Raw genomic sequence first — 19,227 nt, forward strand, 5'->3', positions numbered from 1 at the left:
GACGTCAGGAATTTCAAAAACCTCTGAGGATTGCAGATACTATGGCGTCTTCACCAGTAGTCAGTTTTTGCCAATTCATTTCTCGGCTCATGCATTACAAGTGTGCTGGTTAGATTCTGAAGCACAAAGGGTTGACACCTGGATGTCCTTAACCCATTTCGTTCCAGATAAAAGGTAACTCTCCAGTGAGGGCCCTCCTCTGCACATTGTAGTCTTTCAAAGGTGAAGTGCTCACTTTCCTTTTGGATTGGGGTATACTTGTAACTAAAAACATCCAGTGAACTCTGAAACTGCAACACAACAGTGAAGAAGGCGAGACTGTGAAATACTTTCAACTTTCTTTTCTAGGTTTCAGGCTAGATAACACATTTTTTTTATTTATTTGAAGAGTTTTATATAGCGCTGGCTAGACCCGGAGGTATCAGAGCGCTTTACATGAGAACAGATTGAATATAGTTACATCAGAAACAATAGCATACAATAGAAACAGATACGAGTCAATAGGAGCATAAGGATGGGGGGGAGGAATGAGACAAGGGTGTAGGGATAAAAAAAAGCAAAACAGACAAAGTCAGGCAGGGCTGGAAGAGGGAGGAGGCAGCCACAGGATCAGGGAGGGTGGAGGTAGGGGAGGGAAAGGAGACAGCAGAGAGGCGAGGAAAAACAATGTCCAATGTCCGGCTGGGTATGGGACGGCCAAGGGGGTAAAACCAAAGTCAATCTCCTCTATAGCTGACGAAACAGCTTCACCGGGCATCAGCCATGTTGCTCGGGCTCAGCGGTCAGTACAACATAAAAGGTTTTCACCTAGGGGGCATCGTCATAGATCCATCGGCCGCACCAGTCCTGGTGTTACTGGGAGGCGCCGTCTGCCTTAAACCTCCATCTCTCCGGCACTCGTCTCTCTTCAGCTGGTCGAAGCTCACTTGGCGCTAAGAGCATGCGGACTCCAGTCCAACCTTTTAGGGGAGTGGTCTCGAAGCCGCTCGCCTCGGACTCAGGTATTTTGATTTTCTCCCTGTAGGCACCGACAAGTCCCACAGATAACAAAGTTTCCTCAGGATAGGCCGCCATCGTAGAGTCAGGAAACTCTGGAGTGATCCCTCGCGTCAGCCTACACCACCTTGCGGGAGGCTTCACTTAATAGCCCCCAGTATCATCCAGGTCATTGGAAGCTGATGGGGCGGTCAGTCGTGCCGCTTCCCCCGCGGCAGACGGCCGCTACCCCCACATACAGTTTTATACAACTAAAACATTTGAGAATGAGATTCTCAGGCAATTGCTGGCTGCCTGGTGCTTAGTTACTGTTGCTGAAGGCTGGAGATTGACTTGGCTGCCATTAGAGTGTAGTGGGTGCCAGAGCAATGTAAAAAGCATTAAAGTTCTAATTTGACTTGGGCGCCATCTTGAGGTCAGCCCCGCTTTAATTGTGCACACATTGCCATTGTGCTGGTTATCCTCCAATTTAGGATGATTTATAACCCATATATTTCAATTACAAATGGCAACACATTCTTGCAGTCAGACGTCCTTATGCATTTATGCTAAAATAAAATAGGAAGTGAATTTCTGTGTTTTTTTTTTAGATATACAAGAACAGATACAACCTCTAAGATACTTGGACTAGCTCATATTGAGATCGTAAGCGTTTCTGGGGATTATGAATTCAAAGATACCGGAGGTAATTTAACAATTGCCAAAGTCCAGCCTCCAGAACAAGTATGATTTTGAACATTTACGATGTAAAGTGAAAGCACCAGAGGCTTTCTCTTTGTTGGTTTATGCTAAAAGAAATGCAGGATCCTGAATACAAAAATAGCCGACCAATTATTGTTCAAATTGATGTCAATATGTGGATGGGTTTGGAGGTACAAACCATCATATGTACTGTTGTACAGTAATTATCTTTCTGCTTCCAAATGCTTCTACTGACCTCTGGAGTTTCTGAAGGTTCTGAGCAGACCCGTTGGTATGTAGTTTTCAGCAACCCTGGATGCCATTTCTGGGACTCATTATTTCGACTACGATTCACAGGTTGTTCTTCAAATAAATCACAATATTTCATCATGGTGCCTCCGTTGATGTACGCTGACTGTAAACCCCAATGGATGAAGCCAAACTTTAAGCTCAGTGAGTAAAACAATGGCATTAGTTGTGTGGAAAAAACCATCTGTGGGTCAATAGTCTTGGGAGTTAGTCCATCTCTTGTTACTATTTTTAGAGAACTGGGAATGTTGACAACATAAAAGATATTCTAATTTTACAGCTCTCCCAATGGTTTCATTAACTATTTACAATGACAGAAGCGTGTCCAACTTACTAGTTCAGATGAAGCATGACAGTATGCTGTTATCTTAATCACCATTGAACGATAATTTGTGTAAATATCTTGGGTGTTAAGAGAACTGACACACTATATATATATATATATATATATATATATATATATATATATATATATATATATACAGAATATTTGCGGGACGTTCTGCTTCTTGAACAACCGGTCATAACTTGTGGTGGAGCTCTGAATGAGTCAAGAATCAATATTTCAGTTAAATCGATGGTGGTAAGCATCAGAAGATGCACAAACAGATCTATAACTCACTCTCAGGAACATCTATTTCCCACCATCTCAGAAACATCCATTGATTTAATATTTTGGATTTGGAAAAACAGTTTATTAGACTATGAGACTCATATCAGTGGTTGCAAGCAGCTGATGGAATAACTTCTGAAGGGCCTGCGTTATGTAATAATTCAACACCAGCTTTTGCCAAGGAGCACTTTGAGCCACAGAATGTTCTTTGCTGGCTTTACAACTTCTTTCGGACCGAGCGGTGTTGTCGGTTCGAGAGTCTCTTTATGTTGTTTTGGAGCCTGCTGTTTCGGTTCGACGCCCTTTTTTGGGTCGATGGACTTCGAAGGTGGACGAAAAGAAGTCGGTCAAACCGGTTTCGATTTAGGTTGGACGTTAGTTTTGGGCGTAGGCCTTGTTTTGTCGTCGATTGGTTTGTTCCCCTTGTCGATACCTGAGGCTGATTTGCTCGATTCAACGTGCTTTTTGGGTGTCGATTCGACGTGCTTCTGTTTTTGCGTCGAATCGACGTGTTTTGGCTTTGAGTTTGACTCGACGGCCTATGGTTTGGAGCTCGACTCGACTGCTTTTGTCTTCGATGTCGACTCGACGGTTTTTGGTTTCGAGGGTACTGTGGCCTTCGGGTCGACGCCTTTAGGCCTAGATACCTTCGGGTCGGCGTAATTCGGTCCGAAGACTGTTTTGTCGACAAGTTTCGGTTTTGAAGGAACCGATGTTGTGTGACGTGTCTCAGAGGGCTCTTTCGATATATTCTTAGCCGGGCGGTATGGCGGGGCTGTAGAACGTGGTTGTTGGTCTCGGCTAAGGCCTGCTGGCGATGCCTTGACCTGAGTCTCTGATAGAGGTGTAGTGTCTATATGGGGCGGTGTACTCACGGTTCGCCCCTCGCCGTCATCGGAGTCGTCTTCAACTGCTACGATGTCCTGATCATAGTCTTCGAGATCGACGATTAGGTCTCCCTCTTCGGGGTAATATTCGGAGTCGGGCTCCGAGTATTGTCCGTCGTCTCGGTCTGAGTCTTCGGCGCTTGCTAGATCGTCTTCGTCCCCGAAGATGTTATGGGGCTCCGGCGCCGATCGTTGCATTTCTTGCCTCGCTGCCCGTCTATTCCGAATAGTCTTCTTCGATCGGAATTGGGCACAGGCCTGGCAACTATCTTCGTTGTGTTCCGGAGATAGGCATTTGGATGTTTGTCTGTGTGTGGAAATTTCAAGTTGCACTGAGGGCAGTACTTGAACGGACTTCGTTCCATCGATGGTCGTCCACGTGTTTTCGAGAAGGCCTCACGGCCCGATTCGACGACTGGAGTGCAACCGAGTTGTAAAAAGTGTATCGGCACCGAGCGCTTAACAATACCGACGGTATCCGAAGGCCTTCTGGCCTTTTGAGAAGTTTTCTTGATTCCGAACTTGGAGAGTAGGAAAGTACATCCGAACCCAATGGCGGAGAAAAACAATCTGGGGATGGAGAGGATGCCCATGCGCACTGTAGTCCAAGGGAGGAGCCACCTATCTCGTTATACTTTGAAGACTCTTCCAGGACAACAAAGTGCAATCATCCGGACCCAACACTAGGCGGCGATCTATGCACAGATATGAATGCAGCAGCCCACATGGCTCGAACCAAACATAACTGGCATTTTGCATTGGTATGAGGAGGGATAACGGGAACTGTATAAGTAGCATCTTTTCATCTCTATACTTAATAAATGAGATATCTGTGAGCTAACAAGTTTGAAAAACGACATTGGGGATAAGGCATAAAATAACTGAAAAGCCATACTCACAATGACAGGAATGGTGCTCGCTCGGTACAGAATTTGTTTGACTAGTCGGTATCTGTCATACAAAGGCTTCATGGCCTGCCTTTCGATCTTTGTTACCTAGGAAAACACAAGAGAGGGTGTTTAATATTAATGCACGGATCAGCAGATACCCATGTCTGTCAATAATGTTTCATTTCTTCAACAGACTTCTTGGCTGAACAATAGATAACCTGGTGACCTAGAAAAGGACATAGAGATTGTTCAGCAGCCAATTCCTCTGAAACACATACCTGCCTGTCCTACTAAGAATGTGCTTCTTTGCACTGCAGGGCCAGTGACTCCATGCAACTGAGACACTTGAACAGAGGATCAGAACATGATCTACCCGAGATGGGATGGAAGCTTTAGTGACTCTTGTACAACTGGTCATACAACATGGGTATTCTCTACAGACCCCTGGCAGCCAAGTACTTCAATACATATTTTAAAAGAAAATATACATTATTTTGCATTTCAGGGCTATCCTGTTTAGCAACATCTGTTGCCATATCAAGGGTATCAGTACAATATCCATAATAGATCTATTAAGCCTTACAGCAATAATCAGAAAGCAGTTAACACTTGAAGGGAACTGAATTATAAAATTGTTTCTGTCAAAGCTAATAAAAATTTAGGTGCAATCTGAGAACAGGTCTAAAATAATTAGCACGTGACTGTTAATTACCAAACCGAAGGCATTAAATAATGGTCTATTCGCTCAATGGAGAGAGGAGGAAGCATGGAAGGTGTATCTGTGTGTGTGCATGTGTGTTGGGGGAGGGGTGTGGTAGAGTTGACTACACTGATCAGTAACAATACCACTAGAATATCCTGGGGGCGGGGTAGGTGTTATGGTTAGGTGCACGAAATGGGATTATTCATTGAGGCAAGTGACTAGCCACCTCAAGGAATAATCACAACTCTTGTCAGATTATTCCTTAAAGTGACACTGCAATGTCAAATAGGTCGCTTAGAGCAGCCACCCTTCCCATTCTGGGAAGTTCAAAGGAGACCTTCTCTGTCTATTCATGTCAGCCTATTGTTTGCTCTTGGGACATACTTCACACCTTTTTCACAACAATTCAAATGGTAATTATTAGCTGGTAGAAGTGGGAGAGCAAATGCAAATTCAGCCGTTAGAAATTTCAGGTAAACTGTAAGTTTCCAAAAGAGACCTTTCCTTAATATCATTAGATATCCAACTTCGCTATTGAATTTGATTTTTAACAACTTTTCAAAATAGCTAATCAATTATTTTTCTAGCTAGTTTAATTCCTGAGATAAATTATTAGAATTTTTATCTGTACTCTGGTTTCCTACATATGACAGCTAGGCCTGCAACAGTGAAAACAAATGGGTGCTAGTTACTGTAAGAGAATTTGAACATTACATTTCTACATGCCCTACTTTAAAATACCATACACCCTGCCTTGTTAGCAACAAGGCCTATATAGGGCTGACTCATTAATATTTAAAAGCGAGATTTGGCCTGTTATAACAGGTTATTTTGACAGGTCGAACTGCAGTTTTGCCTCTACAACACTAGTAGGCCTGAAGCCATATTTCACACTGTCACTGTACTGAACGGCACAACAGGTGTTGCAGACTACTTGTGACATGCAACTCACAGGCTGGATAAGCTTTGTAACATATACCAGGGACCTACAGCTAAGTTAACCATACCAATTTGGATAATGACAACTCACCCACGTTTAAAGGGGGAGTACACGCACTTACTACTGGTTAAAAGGGGTAAAGTAAGCAGAGTTCTAAAACCAGCAAAAAAATATAGAGTCCTGCAAAAGACGAAAAATACAGGGTGAACGTGCAGAAAAGGTGGATTTCCTTAACTGCATTATAACCTAAGTGGCCTGTGTTGAATAAGTAAAATTAAGAAAGACTAAGGACGTAACAAAAGCTCCCCCATAATCACAAGGCTGCATGACAATGTTGATATAGTGACACATGAATGCTGCTTTTTCCCTGAATGCCAGCCGGTGTTCGCCCTTCCAGAACGTGTCAAGAATAGTCAGGAAGAATAATTGTTACTTACCTGCAAACAGGTGGTTCTCCAGTACTGGTGTCTTTCATAGATTCACATGCTTGAATATTCCCCGTCGTCGAAGTGGGAGTCCCACGGTAAATAAAATAGCAATAAATGCTAATATATATATATATATATATATATATATATATATATATATATATATATATATATATATATATATATACACACATAAACATAATACCAGAAAAGAAAGGAAATACACTGAAATCCTCTAAAAACCATTCCTACATAGGAATGCAAGGCAAAGAAAAAAACCCATTTGTAACACATTAGTCTCATTATGTTAGTCCAAACTGCAGCCAATCAGGCGCCAGCACCCTCTAGAACCTTCTCCTCAGAAGCTCAAGCCCTCAGATTTTCGTAGCACAAAGTAACTAAGAGCGCATGAGGAGAAAAGAGCCTCTGAGGGGAGGAGGGTGGGTCGCATGTGAATCTATGAAAGACACCAATACTGGAGAACCACCTGTTTACAGGTAAGTAACAATTGTTCTTCTCCAGTATTAGGGGTGTCTTTCATAGATTCACATGCTTGAATAGAATAGAAAGCAGTAACCTCCTAGAACTGAGATTGCTAAGCATAAGAAGCATATATCAAGACAGTACTATAATAAAAATAATACAGTCATATAACATCAGAGCAATCACAGGAATAATAAGGAGGAGGGAACAGAGGCTCACCTTACTGAAAAAGATGGCGAAGCACTGCCTGCCCCACTGCGGTATCCGCCTCATTGATGGCATCCAAACAGTAATGTTTGGTGAAGGTGTGCCTGCTGGACCATGTCGCTGCACGGCAAATCTGATGAAGTGGCACACCAGCAAACAAGGCGGTGGATGATGACATCGCCCTCGTAGAATGAGCCCTCACTGAAGACTGCAATGGTCTGCCCGCTTGTTGGTGGCAGAAGGCAATGGCTGAGGAAAGCCACCTGGCAATTGTCGGCTTGGAAACTGTATGTCCTCTGCGCAGTCGTCCGTATGCAATGAATAATTGGTCGGACTTGCGGAAAAAAGCAGTTCTTGCAATATAAAATGTAAGACATCGCTTGATGTCTAACGAATGTAGGCGCTGCTCCGCCGGAGATTTAGGGTCCGGAAAGAAAGTCTTTAGGAACACAGGCTCATTCAAATGAAAATCCGTAGGTATTATAGGTAAGAAAGAAGGGTTGGTACGCAGTGCCACTCCGTTAGGTTTGAACTGTAGATAAGGAGGCTTGACAGTAGAAGCGTGAAGGTCGCTCACGCGACGAGATGAGGTCAAAGCCAGAAGAAGTGCAACCTTCCAGGTGATGAATTTCATATCGGCCTTATGGATAGGCTCAAATGGTGACTTCATAAGTTGAGCTAATACCACATTGAGCTGCCAAGCTGGCGGAGGGCGACGCACAGGTGGAAACTTGCGGAAAAGCCCTTTGAAAAATTGACGTATAACTCGTGAGGAACAGAGGGATGAAGAGCCATCATGTCGGAAACGAGATATTGCAGCTAAGAAAACTCTCAGTGTAGCATGAGAGAGTCCTGACTGAGCGAGGCTCAAAAAGAATGGAAGGAGCTGTTCAGGAGTGGAATGGATGGGATGTATATTGGCTGAAACGCACCAATGACAGAACCGCTTCCATTTAAGTTTGTAAGTCTTAATGGTACACTGAGCTCTGGCTTAAGCTAGAATGTCTCTGCACTCCTGGGATATGTTCAAGTCCGCGAACTCAAGGTACTCAGGTTCCATGCCCACAATTGAAGCGTTGAGGGATCTGGATGACACACTAGGCCCTTGTCCATAGTTGGAGGTCTGGACGAGGACGTAGAGGAATGGGCTCGCACTGGGACATCAGAAGAAGTTCCGTAAACCATGCCTGTCTGGGCCAACGAGGTGCGATCAACAGAATGTGGCACGGCTGCCTCCGCATCTTCCACAGTACTCGCTGTATTAATGGGAGCGGTGGAAAAGCGTAAGCGAATAGATCGCACCAGTTGATCAAAAGGGCATTCCCGCAGGACCCTGGGTGGGGATGCCAACTTGCATAAGACGGGCATTTCCGATTCTCCGGTGTCGCAAAGAGATCCAGATCTGGGTGACCCCATTGGCGGAACACATGATCCAGAGTCGGTTGGTGCAGTTCCCATTCGTGTGTTGAGGACGTGGATCTGCTTAAAGAGTCTGCCAGAAGGTTTGACACCCCCGGAAGGTGGACAGCCGTCAAGGTGATGCGATGGCGAAGAGCCCAATCCCAGATTGACTGGGCCAAGCGGGACAGAAGAGGAGACCTGGTTCCGCACTGTTTGTTCACGTAGTGCATACTGGTGGTGTTGTCCGTTTGGATGAGCACTGATTCCCCGTGAACAACTGGGAGGAAGGACTTGAGAGCTAGAAAGATCGCCATCAATTCTAGCCTGTTGATATGCCATGTGCGCTGCGTCGGCGACCACTTGCCCTTGATGGAGAGGCCCTGGAGATGAGCGCCCCACCCCTCCAGGGAGGCGTCCGTCGTCAGCGTCAGGTCCGGAACGTGATCGAGGAAGGACACACCTAGTTTCAGATTCGCGGGCTGCGCCCACCAACACAGGCTCATCTTCATGCAGGCTGTGACGGCAACTAGGTCGTTGAAGGACCCGGAGACCTGACGCCACTGTAAGTCCAGTTCTTCCTGAATTTTGGATCAGTGCGATACATGACGAAGCCATTCCCAAGAATGACTTTAACGTCCGAACAGAAATGAACTGTTTTCGCCGAATGAGTGCGACCAGACGAAGTATCTTTAGACGCCGCTCGTGAGAGACAAATGCTTTTGAGAGCTGCGTGTCTAGGATCGCTCCCAGGAAGGACCTGGTCTGCAGGGGTGCAAACTGTGACTTCTCGACATTGATGGTCAACCCCAGAGACTGAAACACCTGCTGGCAAAGGTGCGTGTCCTGACTCAGTTGATGGTGGCATTGAGAATTGAGAAGGCAATCGTCTAAATAAGTAAAGATCTGAACTCCTTGTAGACGCAGGTGAGCCACCACCGGGGCCAGTACCTTCGTGAACACACGAGGAGCTGAACGCAGACCGAAGGGTAGAACTTTGAACTGAAAATGCACGGTTCCCACTGTGAAACGTAGGTAATGGCGATGTTGTGCGAGGATGGGGACGTGAAATAAGCGTCTTGAAGATCTATGGTGGTCATAAAACCCTCGCTGGACAGAAGACGCAGGACCTCCAGTAGCGTCAGCATACGGAATGATTGAGACTTTAGGAACTGGTTGAGAGCCCTCAGATCCAGAATGGGTCGCCAATCTCCGTTCTTCTTGAGTATAAGGAAAAAACGAGAGTAAAAACCCTTCCCTCTTAGATGTTTTGGGACCACTTCGACTGCCCCTTTTAACACAAGAAGACGGACCTGATGGTAAAGCTCCTCGAGATGTGGAGGAGGTGGGCCAAGAGGTGGGGTGCAAGGAGGAATCTCTGTGAATTCCAGGGTATGTCCCCGTTTGACAATGTCCAAAACCCAGCGGTCCGAGGTGATCGAGGACCACTGGGAATAAAACAGAGAGATTCGTCCTCCAACACGTTGAGAGCGGCAAAAGTCATTGGCGTTTCTGATTTGCGCCACGATAGGACGACTTTCCTCTGAATGTCTTGGCGGGTTGTTGGCGAGACTGTTGATAGGGCGTGTAACGTTGGCCGCTCTGATTGTATGAACGGTATTGCTGACCACCTCGAAAGTTGGAAGAAGTGCCGCGTCCGCGCGCACCTCGAAAGGACTGCTTACGAAATTGTAGCGTGCCTAAGGACTTCGCCGTATCAGTGTCCTTCTTGATGGATTCAAGGGCATCATCAATATGGGATCCGAATTACGATTCTCCATCGTATGGCATATCCAGTATTCTGGCTTGGACTTCCTGCCGGAAGGAGGTGGACTTTAGCCAACCTTGACGTCGAAGTGCAGCCGCACTTGCCAGGAGGCGGAAACCTGTGGTTGCAATATCCACTGCACAATCGATGATTTCTTCCGCTGCTCTTTGTCCATCGCGGAGAATCTGCTGTGCATCAGCCTTGGAAGCATCAGGGATGAGTGCCATGTAATCTGCAATGTCTGACCACATCTGCCGGTCATAACGACCCAAAATGGCCAAAGCATTAGCTGCTCGGACCGATGTGGAGGCCATGGTCGAGAACTTGCGGCCAATTGCATCCAAGCGTCGACCCTCTCTATCCGGAGGTGCTGTGATTTGGGACGCCGGATTACGTGCTCTACGTTGTGCTGCCTGAGTCACGACAGAATCCGGTTTGGGATGAGAAATCAGGCAAGCTGGAGAACCTGTAGGGGCCTTGTACTTCTTCTCAAGGCGTGGAATTTGAGCAGGTAAGGAGTTCGGAGCATTCATCTGTTTAATACCCTCTTTCCATACAAATTCAATTATAGGGATTGTGTGCACCTGCTTGAAAGGTTTGTCCTTAAAATCGTATAGAAAACAATCCTCCTCGCGTTGGGAACGGGGGAGTTTGAAACGTTGAGCCGCTTTATCCATTAAAAGATGGAAGCTGGCGATATCTACTGGTGGAGACTCACTCGAGGTACCAGGTTGAGGAGAGGGCGTCTGCGCCCGATAATCATCCCATTCGGCCATATCCTGGTCGCCTGCCTCATCATCCGTGTTGTCAAGGACTTCACCTTCCTCACGTTCCGCATCCGCCTCCTCCTCATCCGCATCCCGCGGATATATAGTGGTATGGATGCTTATAGACCGATGAACCTGAAAAGGTGCAGGTGGTACGATAGACGGCAATGCAGGTGGAGGTAGTGCCACAGGAGCGGGAGATAGCGCAGGTGTAGTCTGCGGTGTTGCAGGAAAACGGCGATTATAATCGTCCAGCATATGTTGGAGATTAGATATCAAGGCCAAAGGAATGGTAGCCACAGGAGCTTGAGTGAACTGTTCTTCTTGTTGAAATTCTGGGCCATCGCCATCATCAGAATCTGTGTCTTGACATTTAATTATCAATTCAGAGGGACTACGTGCTGCCCCAAACGTGTCCTCTTCCTGCTCCGAATCAGTGTCATGCTCCGTACTAGTTGCAAACATTGGAGATGGTGGTTGAGGCTCCGGATGAGAGATTTGTTGACAGGGTACCGTAGTGCGAGGGTGTGAAGATTTGGCAGTCTTCAATGGCACTAACGGTAAAGACGCAAACGAATTTGGTTCCGACGTCGACGGAGCCGTCGTTGGTAGCGTCGACGAGGCCGATTTTGGCAATTTTGAAGAAATCTTCGTCGACGGAGTGGTCGTCGACGGTAACACCGTCGACGGGCGATCCACTGGAGCTGTAGTCGTCGACGGGGACGTCGTCGACGGGGCGACCGTCGATGCTGGTATCGAGTCCGTAGACGGAGTCTTCGCCGACGGGCCTGTCTTCGTCGACGGGACTGTCTTCGTCGACAGGCCTATCTTCGTCGACGAGATCTTCTTCGTCGACGGAACCTTGGTCGACGGTGGCTTCGTCGACGAGGCTTTAGTCGACGGCTTCGTCGACGACGACGAAGATGTCTTCGGGCCTTTCGTCGACGAGGACTCACTCTTCTTCGTCGACGAGATGGGAATCGTCGACGGGACAGGTGTAGACGACGATGAAACCCTCGTCGACGTCGACGAAACCGTCGTCGACGATGAAAATGCTCTATGTGGTAGTCAGCGTAGTCGTCGAAAATGCAGGCAATGCCGCTCTCGTCGTCGGAGCGCTCGTCGACGCTCCCGTCGACGGTGGAACCTGAAGATGTGTGAAAACATCTCGAGAGGTAGCCAAAGACGCCTGAGAGCCAGGTCTCGTGGGCGTAGAGGTGGTAGGAGTGGCAGAAGACATCACAGGAGCCCCAGGCAAAGCCAATCTAGGTTTCTTGAGGAAAGGTGAAGGAACCTCATGAACACTACCACGTTTTGAGGCTGCTGAATAGAAACCAGAATGTAAACTTTCTGCGTCGGACACCACAGAGTCCTTGTCCTTAAGACGCTGCAGCCAAAGGAGAAGACGGCCTTCCCTGTCCTTCAAAGTTTTAGTAGAAAAAGTTCTACAGTACTTGCAGTTGGCAGCCACATGATCAGGATATAAACAATAAATACACTTCTGGTGGGGGTCCTTCTCAAAAAGGCGCAGCTTCCCACAAGAAGAGCAGGGTCTAAATAAAGACTTCTTACTTGACATGTTGAAGAAATTGCTGGAAGTAGAGATTTAGAGAAGAAAACTGAGCAGAGCTCAGGGAGACTCCCTTCACACGACGTGCGGTAGAAAATCTGAGGGCTTGAGCTTCTGAGGAGAAGGTTCTAGAGGGTGCTGGCGCCTGATTGGCTGCAGTTTGGACTAACATAATGACACTAATGTGTTACAAATGTTTTTTTTTTCTTTGCCTTGCATTCCTATGTAGGAATGGTTTTTAGAGGATTTCAGTGTATTTCCTTTCTTTTCTGGTATTATGTTTATGTATATATATATATATTACGTTGAGAACACTTATTATGAGCATTCAATAATGTATGTATATTTTACCATTACAAGATGGCGCTTGTTGGGAGAGCTGTAGTCCTCTGTCGATGTCGACTGAGAGGTGTAACCTTTGTACTTTGTCATCAGTATTAAATGTACCGGTTATACGTGTGTAAACACACACACTGACGAAGGCCAAGTGCCGAAACGCGTCTGTGGCAAGCTTGTAGTTGAATAAACTACTGTGTGATCAAAGGTACCCCCCGAGTGCTGTCATCTCTTCCTTGGGATTTCAGGATTGTGACGAGCGCAATGTTTCGCGGCGTTCTTCGATCCGCCGACAGCACCCGCTCACGAGTGCACAGGATTTTCGAAGGAAAGGAGCGGCAAACTCATTTGTTTTCTGTGCACCGCCTAACCGCCAGCAGGAGGGTCTATTACGGATTGATCCACCCCCACCTCGGACAGTACGAGCCGATTCCTGGAGGACACCGGTGAGCCGTGGGTTCCCCATTGGAGTCAATCGGAACACTGAGACGGGTAAGCGGATCGTCGTTTGACTTAATCTTCCCTGCCTACTCGTGTGAATTTCGTATGAGGGAGCGGACATCTAGGCAGAGCGTCAGGGGGGCAACCCTTTTCACACAGTCACCGCAAGCAAAGCCTACAAACTATTGCGCATGCACTACATTTTAGCAAGAAGCGCAGTTGAAGACCGGGACCATGTTCTCAGAAACGGAACGCCGCACGGCGGCAAAAGACATGTTCAGACAACGTGAAAGACGTGAGAGGACCAATGAAGATGTGCCAGTAGCAGATCCACAAAATGTGAAAATAAAAGAGATGATGGTTAAGTTGGAAAGGCTGCATGAACGCGAGACACGCAAATGGTGGGAAGCCACAAGCCTCACCAGCTATGTTGAGGTGAAGAGAGTACCACGGGGGTTAAGGGTTCATACCGTACCATCATACGAGAACCCTGACCCCCAGCTGCTCACGGACTGGGAATCACATACAGCTGCGTACACGGAAGGGACCCTCAAGATACTAATCAAGTATGCTTGGAGTGATCGTGAGAAGGCGTTGGAGGAAATAAAAAACTTAGAAGAGAAACTTGAGGAGGAATCTGACAAAGAGTTAGTGCTTCAGCTTAAGACTGACATGAAAGCACGCCTCACCAAATACGAACAAAAAATACGTACTAGGAAACAAGAGAAGTACGAAAGAGATGAGGATGACTATCAGCAGGGGCGCATTCTAACATATGCAAAGAAATACGATGCCTCGCGTCAAGCACTGCAATCCAGAACTACCTCAACACCCGAAATCCCCACGTCTGAATCCGATATGACGGAGAACGAATCCGGGGATGAGCAACAGAATATAAGGGTGCCAGCCAAAACACGGCAGAAACCACGATCAACGGAGCCAAATGACAGCGAGAAGACCCCTTTTCACCAGGAATACGATGTTATCAAGGGGGCCTGGCTAAGAGGCGGCAAGACAAAACCACCGGACATTGCAGAACAATCACAGAAAACAAAAAAACAAGGCGGACAAGGAGGGGAGGCGGCGGCAAACGACGGCGGCAAGGGGAGAGGCAGAGTCAAGCCCAACAACTGGGGCAACCGGACACGAGGCAACAAAAAGTGATTCAGGCTGCAGAAACCACCAGTCAAAACCGAACGGTGGTCAATCTGACTGAAAGAACTTTAACTGATATAGAAATTAATCTACTCAGCCTCGGACTGACCTTCTGCCCCAGCACCCCACTTGAATATACCCAAACAAGAATAGACCTCTTCAGATTCACACGCAAGCTGAAGTTGCATAAATACTTCAAACTACGGCCCCACCTAAAAGAAAGGGGAGGGATAGGAACTAGAGCAACAGCAACGGATGCCCTTGTGGGCAGAGAAATTGAAGCTCTTGAAACCCTTGAGGAGCTGCGTGAAGAAGACCGTATACAGGATTCATCTGGATCCCTGAATAGAGGACAAAGAGCTCTCGCTTTGGGTATCGAACAAGATCGTGAAGAGAGTGGATACAAACCCCCATCAACATTTATCCCACAGATGCCCTGGGATGCGATTGACGCTTTTTCAGAAGCCATGACCCAAGAACTCATGCAGTATAGAAAAGCAAACCATCCTATAAAGTACAACATTACAGAGCAACAAAAAATGGCCCTACAAGATCTTATGAAGGATGAAAAAATCATCATATGTTGTACTTCTCACCAGAGAATACTACAGATTTGAAGCACAACGCCAACTTTCTGACACCAAGTTTTACGTCAAATGCACCAACGATGTATATTTGGAAAGTATCCGGAGTTATGATAAACTGATAGGGAAATGGCATAATTGCAATATGCTCAGTAAGGATGAATTTCTCTTCCTCCGGACAACCCAACCCCTCACACCAACATTCTACCATCTGCCAAAGCTACATAAGGACAGTCTACTTCCTCCGGGCCGTCCGATCGTCTCATCGATTGGCAGTCTTACCGAAAATATGTCCCGGTTTATAGACAAGTTCCTATTTCCCTTGGTATTAACACTACCCTCATATGTACGGGACACCAAGGATTTCCTGAACCAAATAAGGAATGTGAATTGGGATAACGATTGCCTATTGATTGTACTTGACATCACAAGCTTGTACACTGTCATTGACCATCAACAGGGCCTAGAGGCTATCCAGCACTTTCTGAACTTGAGACAATTGAGGTTCACTACCCACAATATCATGATTCTTGAGTTCATCGAATTCTGTTTGAACAACAATATATTCCTATTCGAGGATCGATTGTTTAGACAGGTGTCTGGGACAGCGATGGGTACCTGCTTCGCTCCCAGCTACGCGAACCTTTTCGTCGGCTGGTGGGAGGAGCAGGTGCCCAGGAGCTGTATGGTGGATGGAGTGGAAGGAAAGACGGAGGGCTGGTTCAGGTACATTGACGATCTGTTTATTGTGTGGCGGGGCTCATTAGCAACAGCACAAGCCTTTATCAACAAACTGAATGAGAATGCCTATAATTTACACTTTTCAGGGACGGTAAGCCCAGTATCAGCTGAATATCTAGACCTGAAAGTGTTTTCACAAGACCAGCAGATCCACACAGCTCTACACAGAAAAACAACTGCTGGCAATTCCACTCTTTTTGCTAGCAGCAGCCACCCTCCTCAACTAATCAAGAGCATTCCGAGAGTTACTTCGGCTCCGTAGGAACTGTTCAAGACTAGAAGACTTTGATGAGGCAGCCAATGAGTGTGTGAATCGATTTAAGGCCAGGGGGTATGGAGAGTCTCTTCTGAAAAACACCTTGAGGAAAGTAAGGGCTATCCCTAGAGATTCCCTAATCACTACTAAACCAGCCACTGAGAAAGCTGATGATGGTAAAGGAAAGTTTAGGCTTATAACCCCTTTTTCGGCTGGAGCTAACGATCTCAGATCCATGCTGCGTAAAAACTGGCATATTCTCAAAACTGATAGCACTATCAAAGACGACCTACCTGTTCACCCACTTATAACTTTTAACAAAACCAGATCTTTAAGAGACTATCTGGTGACCAGCCATCTAGAAAAACCACTCCCTAAAAGTAATACCTTAAAATCTATGAGTGGTTTTTTCCCTTGTGGAAAATGCAAAGCGTATGCTGGGAGCAAAAGAGTTCTCTCAGTGGAAAATCAAGACACTGGCAAAAAACTGCATATAAAACAGTTCATCACTTGCAGCACTCCCCTAGCAGTCTACTGTTTGGTTTGCCCCTGCGGTCTCCGCTACATAGGGAGCACTATCAATATGCTGAAGTTGCGGATTTTAGAACATTTAAGAGCTATTGACAAGGCCGACCAAGCATACCCTGTTGCCCGGCATTTTGCCGAAAAACACAACAGGGATCGCAACCAGCTCCAATATTTTGGTCTTGATACCATTAAAAACAACGCTAGAGGGGGTGATCGCCTGCGACGATTACGCAGGCTTGAGTCGCGCTACATTATAGATCTTTCTACTAAGTGGCCAAAAGGGATGAATAGTGGGGAAGAAATGGTCTTTCACTTAGGCAAATAGTAACACTGCTGTCTCTATATCTAAATGTATTCTGCTTTCACGGACGTTTTGTGGATCACTGTATATATCATTGTGTGTATATATATTATATGTCCCTGTACAGTTACAGGGGAGGTTAATTAGGATGAATTGATAAACTGCCTCTCTAGCACACATATATTTAACTAATGCAGAGAATTAGTTCCACTTTATAACTTTATATATTTATACACGTACATTGTTCTAAATAAGTGATACTTTAATAGGTTCAAAGGGCTCTTTGATTCCTATGTTATATGTTACATTAACATTAACTAGATTACAACTTACCACTGGTATATCTTCTCGGTTTCTTTGGTACCTCACACTCTTTGCACTATGTATGATATGTTCACGTTTAATTTCTTAGTGTATATAATTCTGTACAATAGGTTGTATATAGAGTCCCCTCTCTGTGTTTTAGAGGACCATTGCCGATCCACGGCTATATTAAATAGTGTACAACAAGTCACTTGAACTGTATAAGATACCTCCCATCCGTGCATATTCACCTATCTGTAGGTATGATTACGTTGAGAACACTTATTATGAGCATTCAATAATGTATGTATATTTTACCATTACAAGATGGCGCTTGTTGGGAGAGCTGTAGTCCTCTGTCGATGTCGACTGAGAGGTGTAACCTTTGTACTTGGTCATCAGTATTAAATGTACCGGTTATACGTGTGTAAACACACACACTGACGAAGGCCAAGTGCCGAAACGCGTCTGTGGCAAGCTTGTAGTTGAATAAACTACTGTGTGATCAAAGGTACCCCCCGAGTGCTGTCATCTCTTCCTTGGGATTTCAGGATTGTGACGAGCGCAATATATATATATATATATATATATATATATATATATATATATATATATATATATATATATATATATATATATATATATATATATATATATATATATATATATATATATATATTTAGCATTTATTGCTATTTTATTTACCGTGGGACTCCCACTTCGACGACGGGGAATATTCAAGCATGTGAATCTATGAAAGACACCCCTAATACTGGAGAAGTCAGATCAGATCAGAATACGCTTTATTCGATTTAAAAAGTTGTTAAACCATAAAAGCACAAAACATAATAAGAAATAAAAACGTACATTTCATGTATATATACAGAATAAGAATTCAAGCGATGTTTTAAGAAAAGATGGGACCATCCATGGTCAGCCGTTGTCTGACCACCCCTTTCAAGTATTTAACAATGTGATCAATCACGGATCTGTCATTCAGATATTGCAACTTTAGAAGGGCGGGACGGCATTGTCTTAAGCCATAACTCATTAAAATTGGTAAAATCCATTTTTCCTGGGCATAGAATAAAACTTCAAAAAAACATAACATGAATTGTCGCCTGAGCAGAGATGTTATCACACGGGCATAAACATAAGGTGCGGGACCAGTCGTTAATTTTTGGGACAGTAACCCTAGTGTGAAAGATGCCAAGGCGTAGGCGAGTCAATAGCAATCTATCATAGGCTCCTGCAGTATTCAATAGTCAGGAAGTCAGCAGTGACACTTGCACCGATGAAGGATAGGAGAACTATGTGAAAGTCCTGGATAAATTGAGTGGTGTACTTTAATGAGCTTGGCAGCATCTAAGAAATTATACGGCAACAGAAATAAATATTATTTCAAGGACAGAGGGAACATTAGAGGAAATACTTCTTGCATTTTATTAACTAGATGGAACTTTAGGGGGAGTAATTTAAACTGCATGTCCCTGTGTTGGCACTGCATGTCAGATACTGAAACTTTTCATACGTCAGGGATATTTAAATCACGAGAGGCTTAGTCACATGCTGCCCACAAGACTTTTTTAATCCCTGGACAGTATCTGCCTTAAAGTCAGTAGTGAAGCTTTTTTTTACTGTGCTCTGTTATGGACAATGTAGTCTAGCCTCTTCGGTGCTCATGACGAGTCCAGCTCGTCATAACAGCTCCGCTCCGCCCACGCGCGATTGGTTCCCCGCCTGGGCGGGTGAATTAATCAGTGGGGGGGTCGTGACGAGACCAGCTCGTCATGAGCACAGCTCCACCCTGACTCGTGACAAGCTGGTCTCGTCACGAGCACCGAGGAGCCGCGCTCACCCACATGGACCCTCGCACCATGGGGAAATTACTCCCGCAGGGAAGGGGCTAGAGAACAAGCAGAGGATATATTTACTTAGTACA

At 45.6% G+C, this 19,227-nt stretch overlaps 1 protein-coding gene across 5 annotated transcripts in view; it reads right to left on the minus strand.

The window, feature by feature from the left end:
• FAM13A (family with sequence similarity 13 member A) overlaps positions 1-19,227 on the minus strand; it is a 906,414-nt gene that overhangs the window by 70,704 nt on the left and 816,483 nt on the right. For all 5 annotated transcript variants that reach the window (XM_078676111.1, XM_078676110.1, XM_078676109.1 and 2 more), the window contains one exon: positions 4,386-4,481. In XM_078676111.1, coding sequence (XP_078532237.1) covers positions 4,386-4,481 — 96 coding nt within the window. The remainder of the gene's footprint in view (positions 1-4,385; positions 4,482-19,227) is intronic.

The sequence above is a fragment of the Lissotriton helveticus genome, chromosome 2_1 (genome assembly GCF_964261635.1).
Source record: "Lissotriton helveticus chromosome 2_1, aLisHel1.1, whole genome shotgun sequence".
NCBI lineage: Eukaryota > Metazoa > Chordata > Amphibia > Caudata > Salamandridae > Lissotriton > Lissotriton helveticus.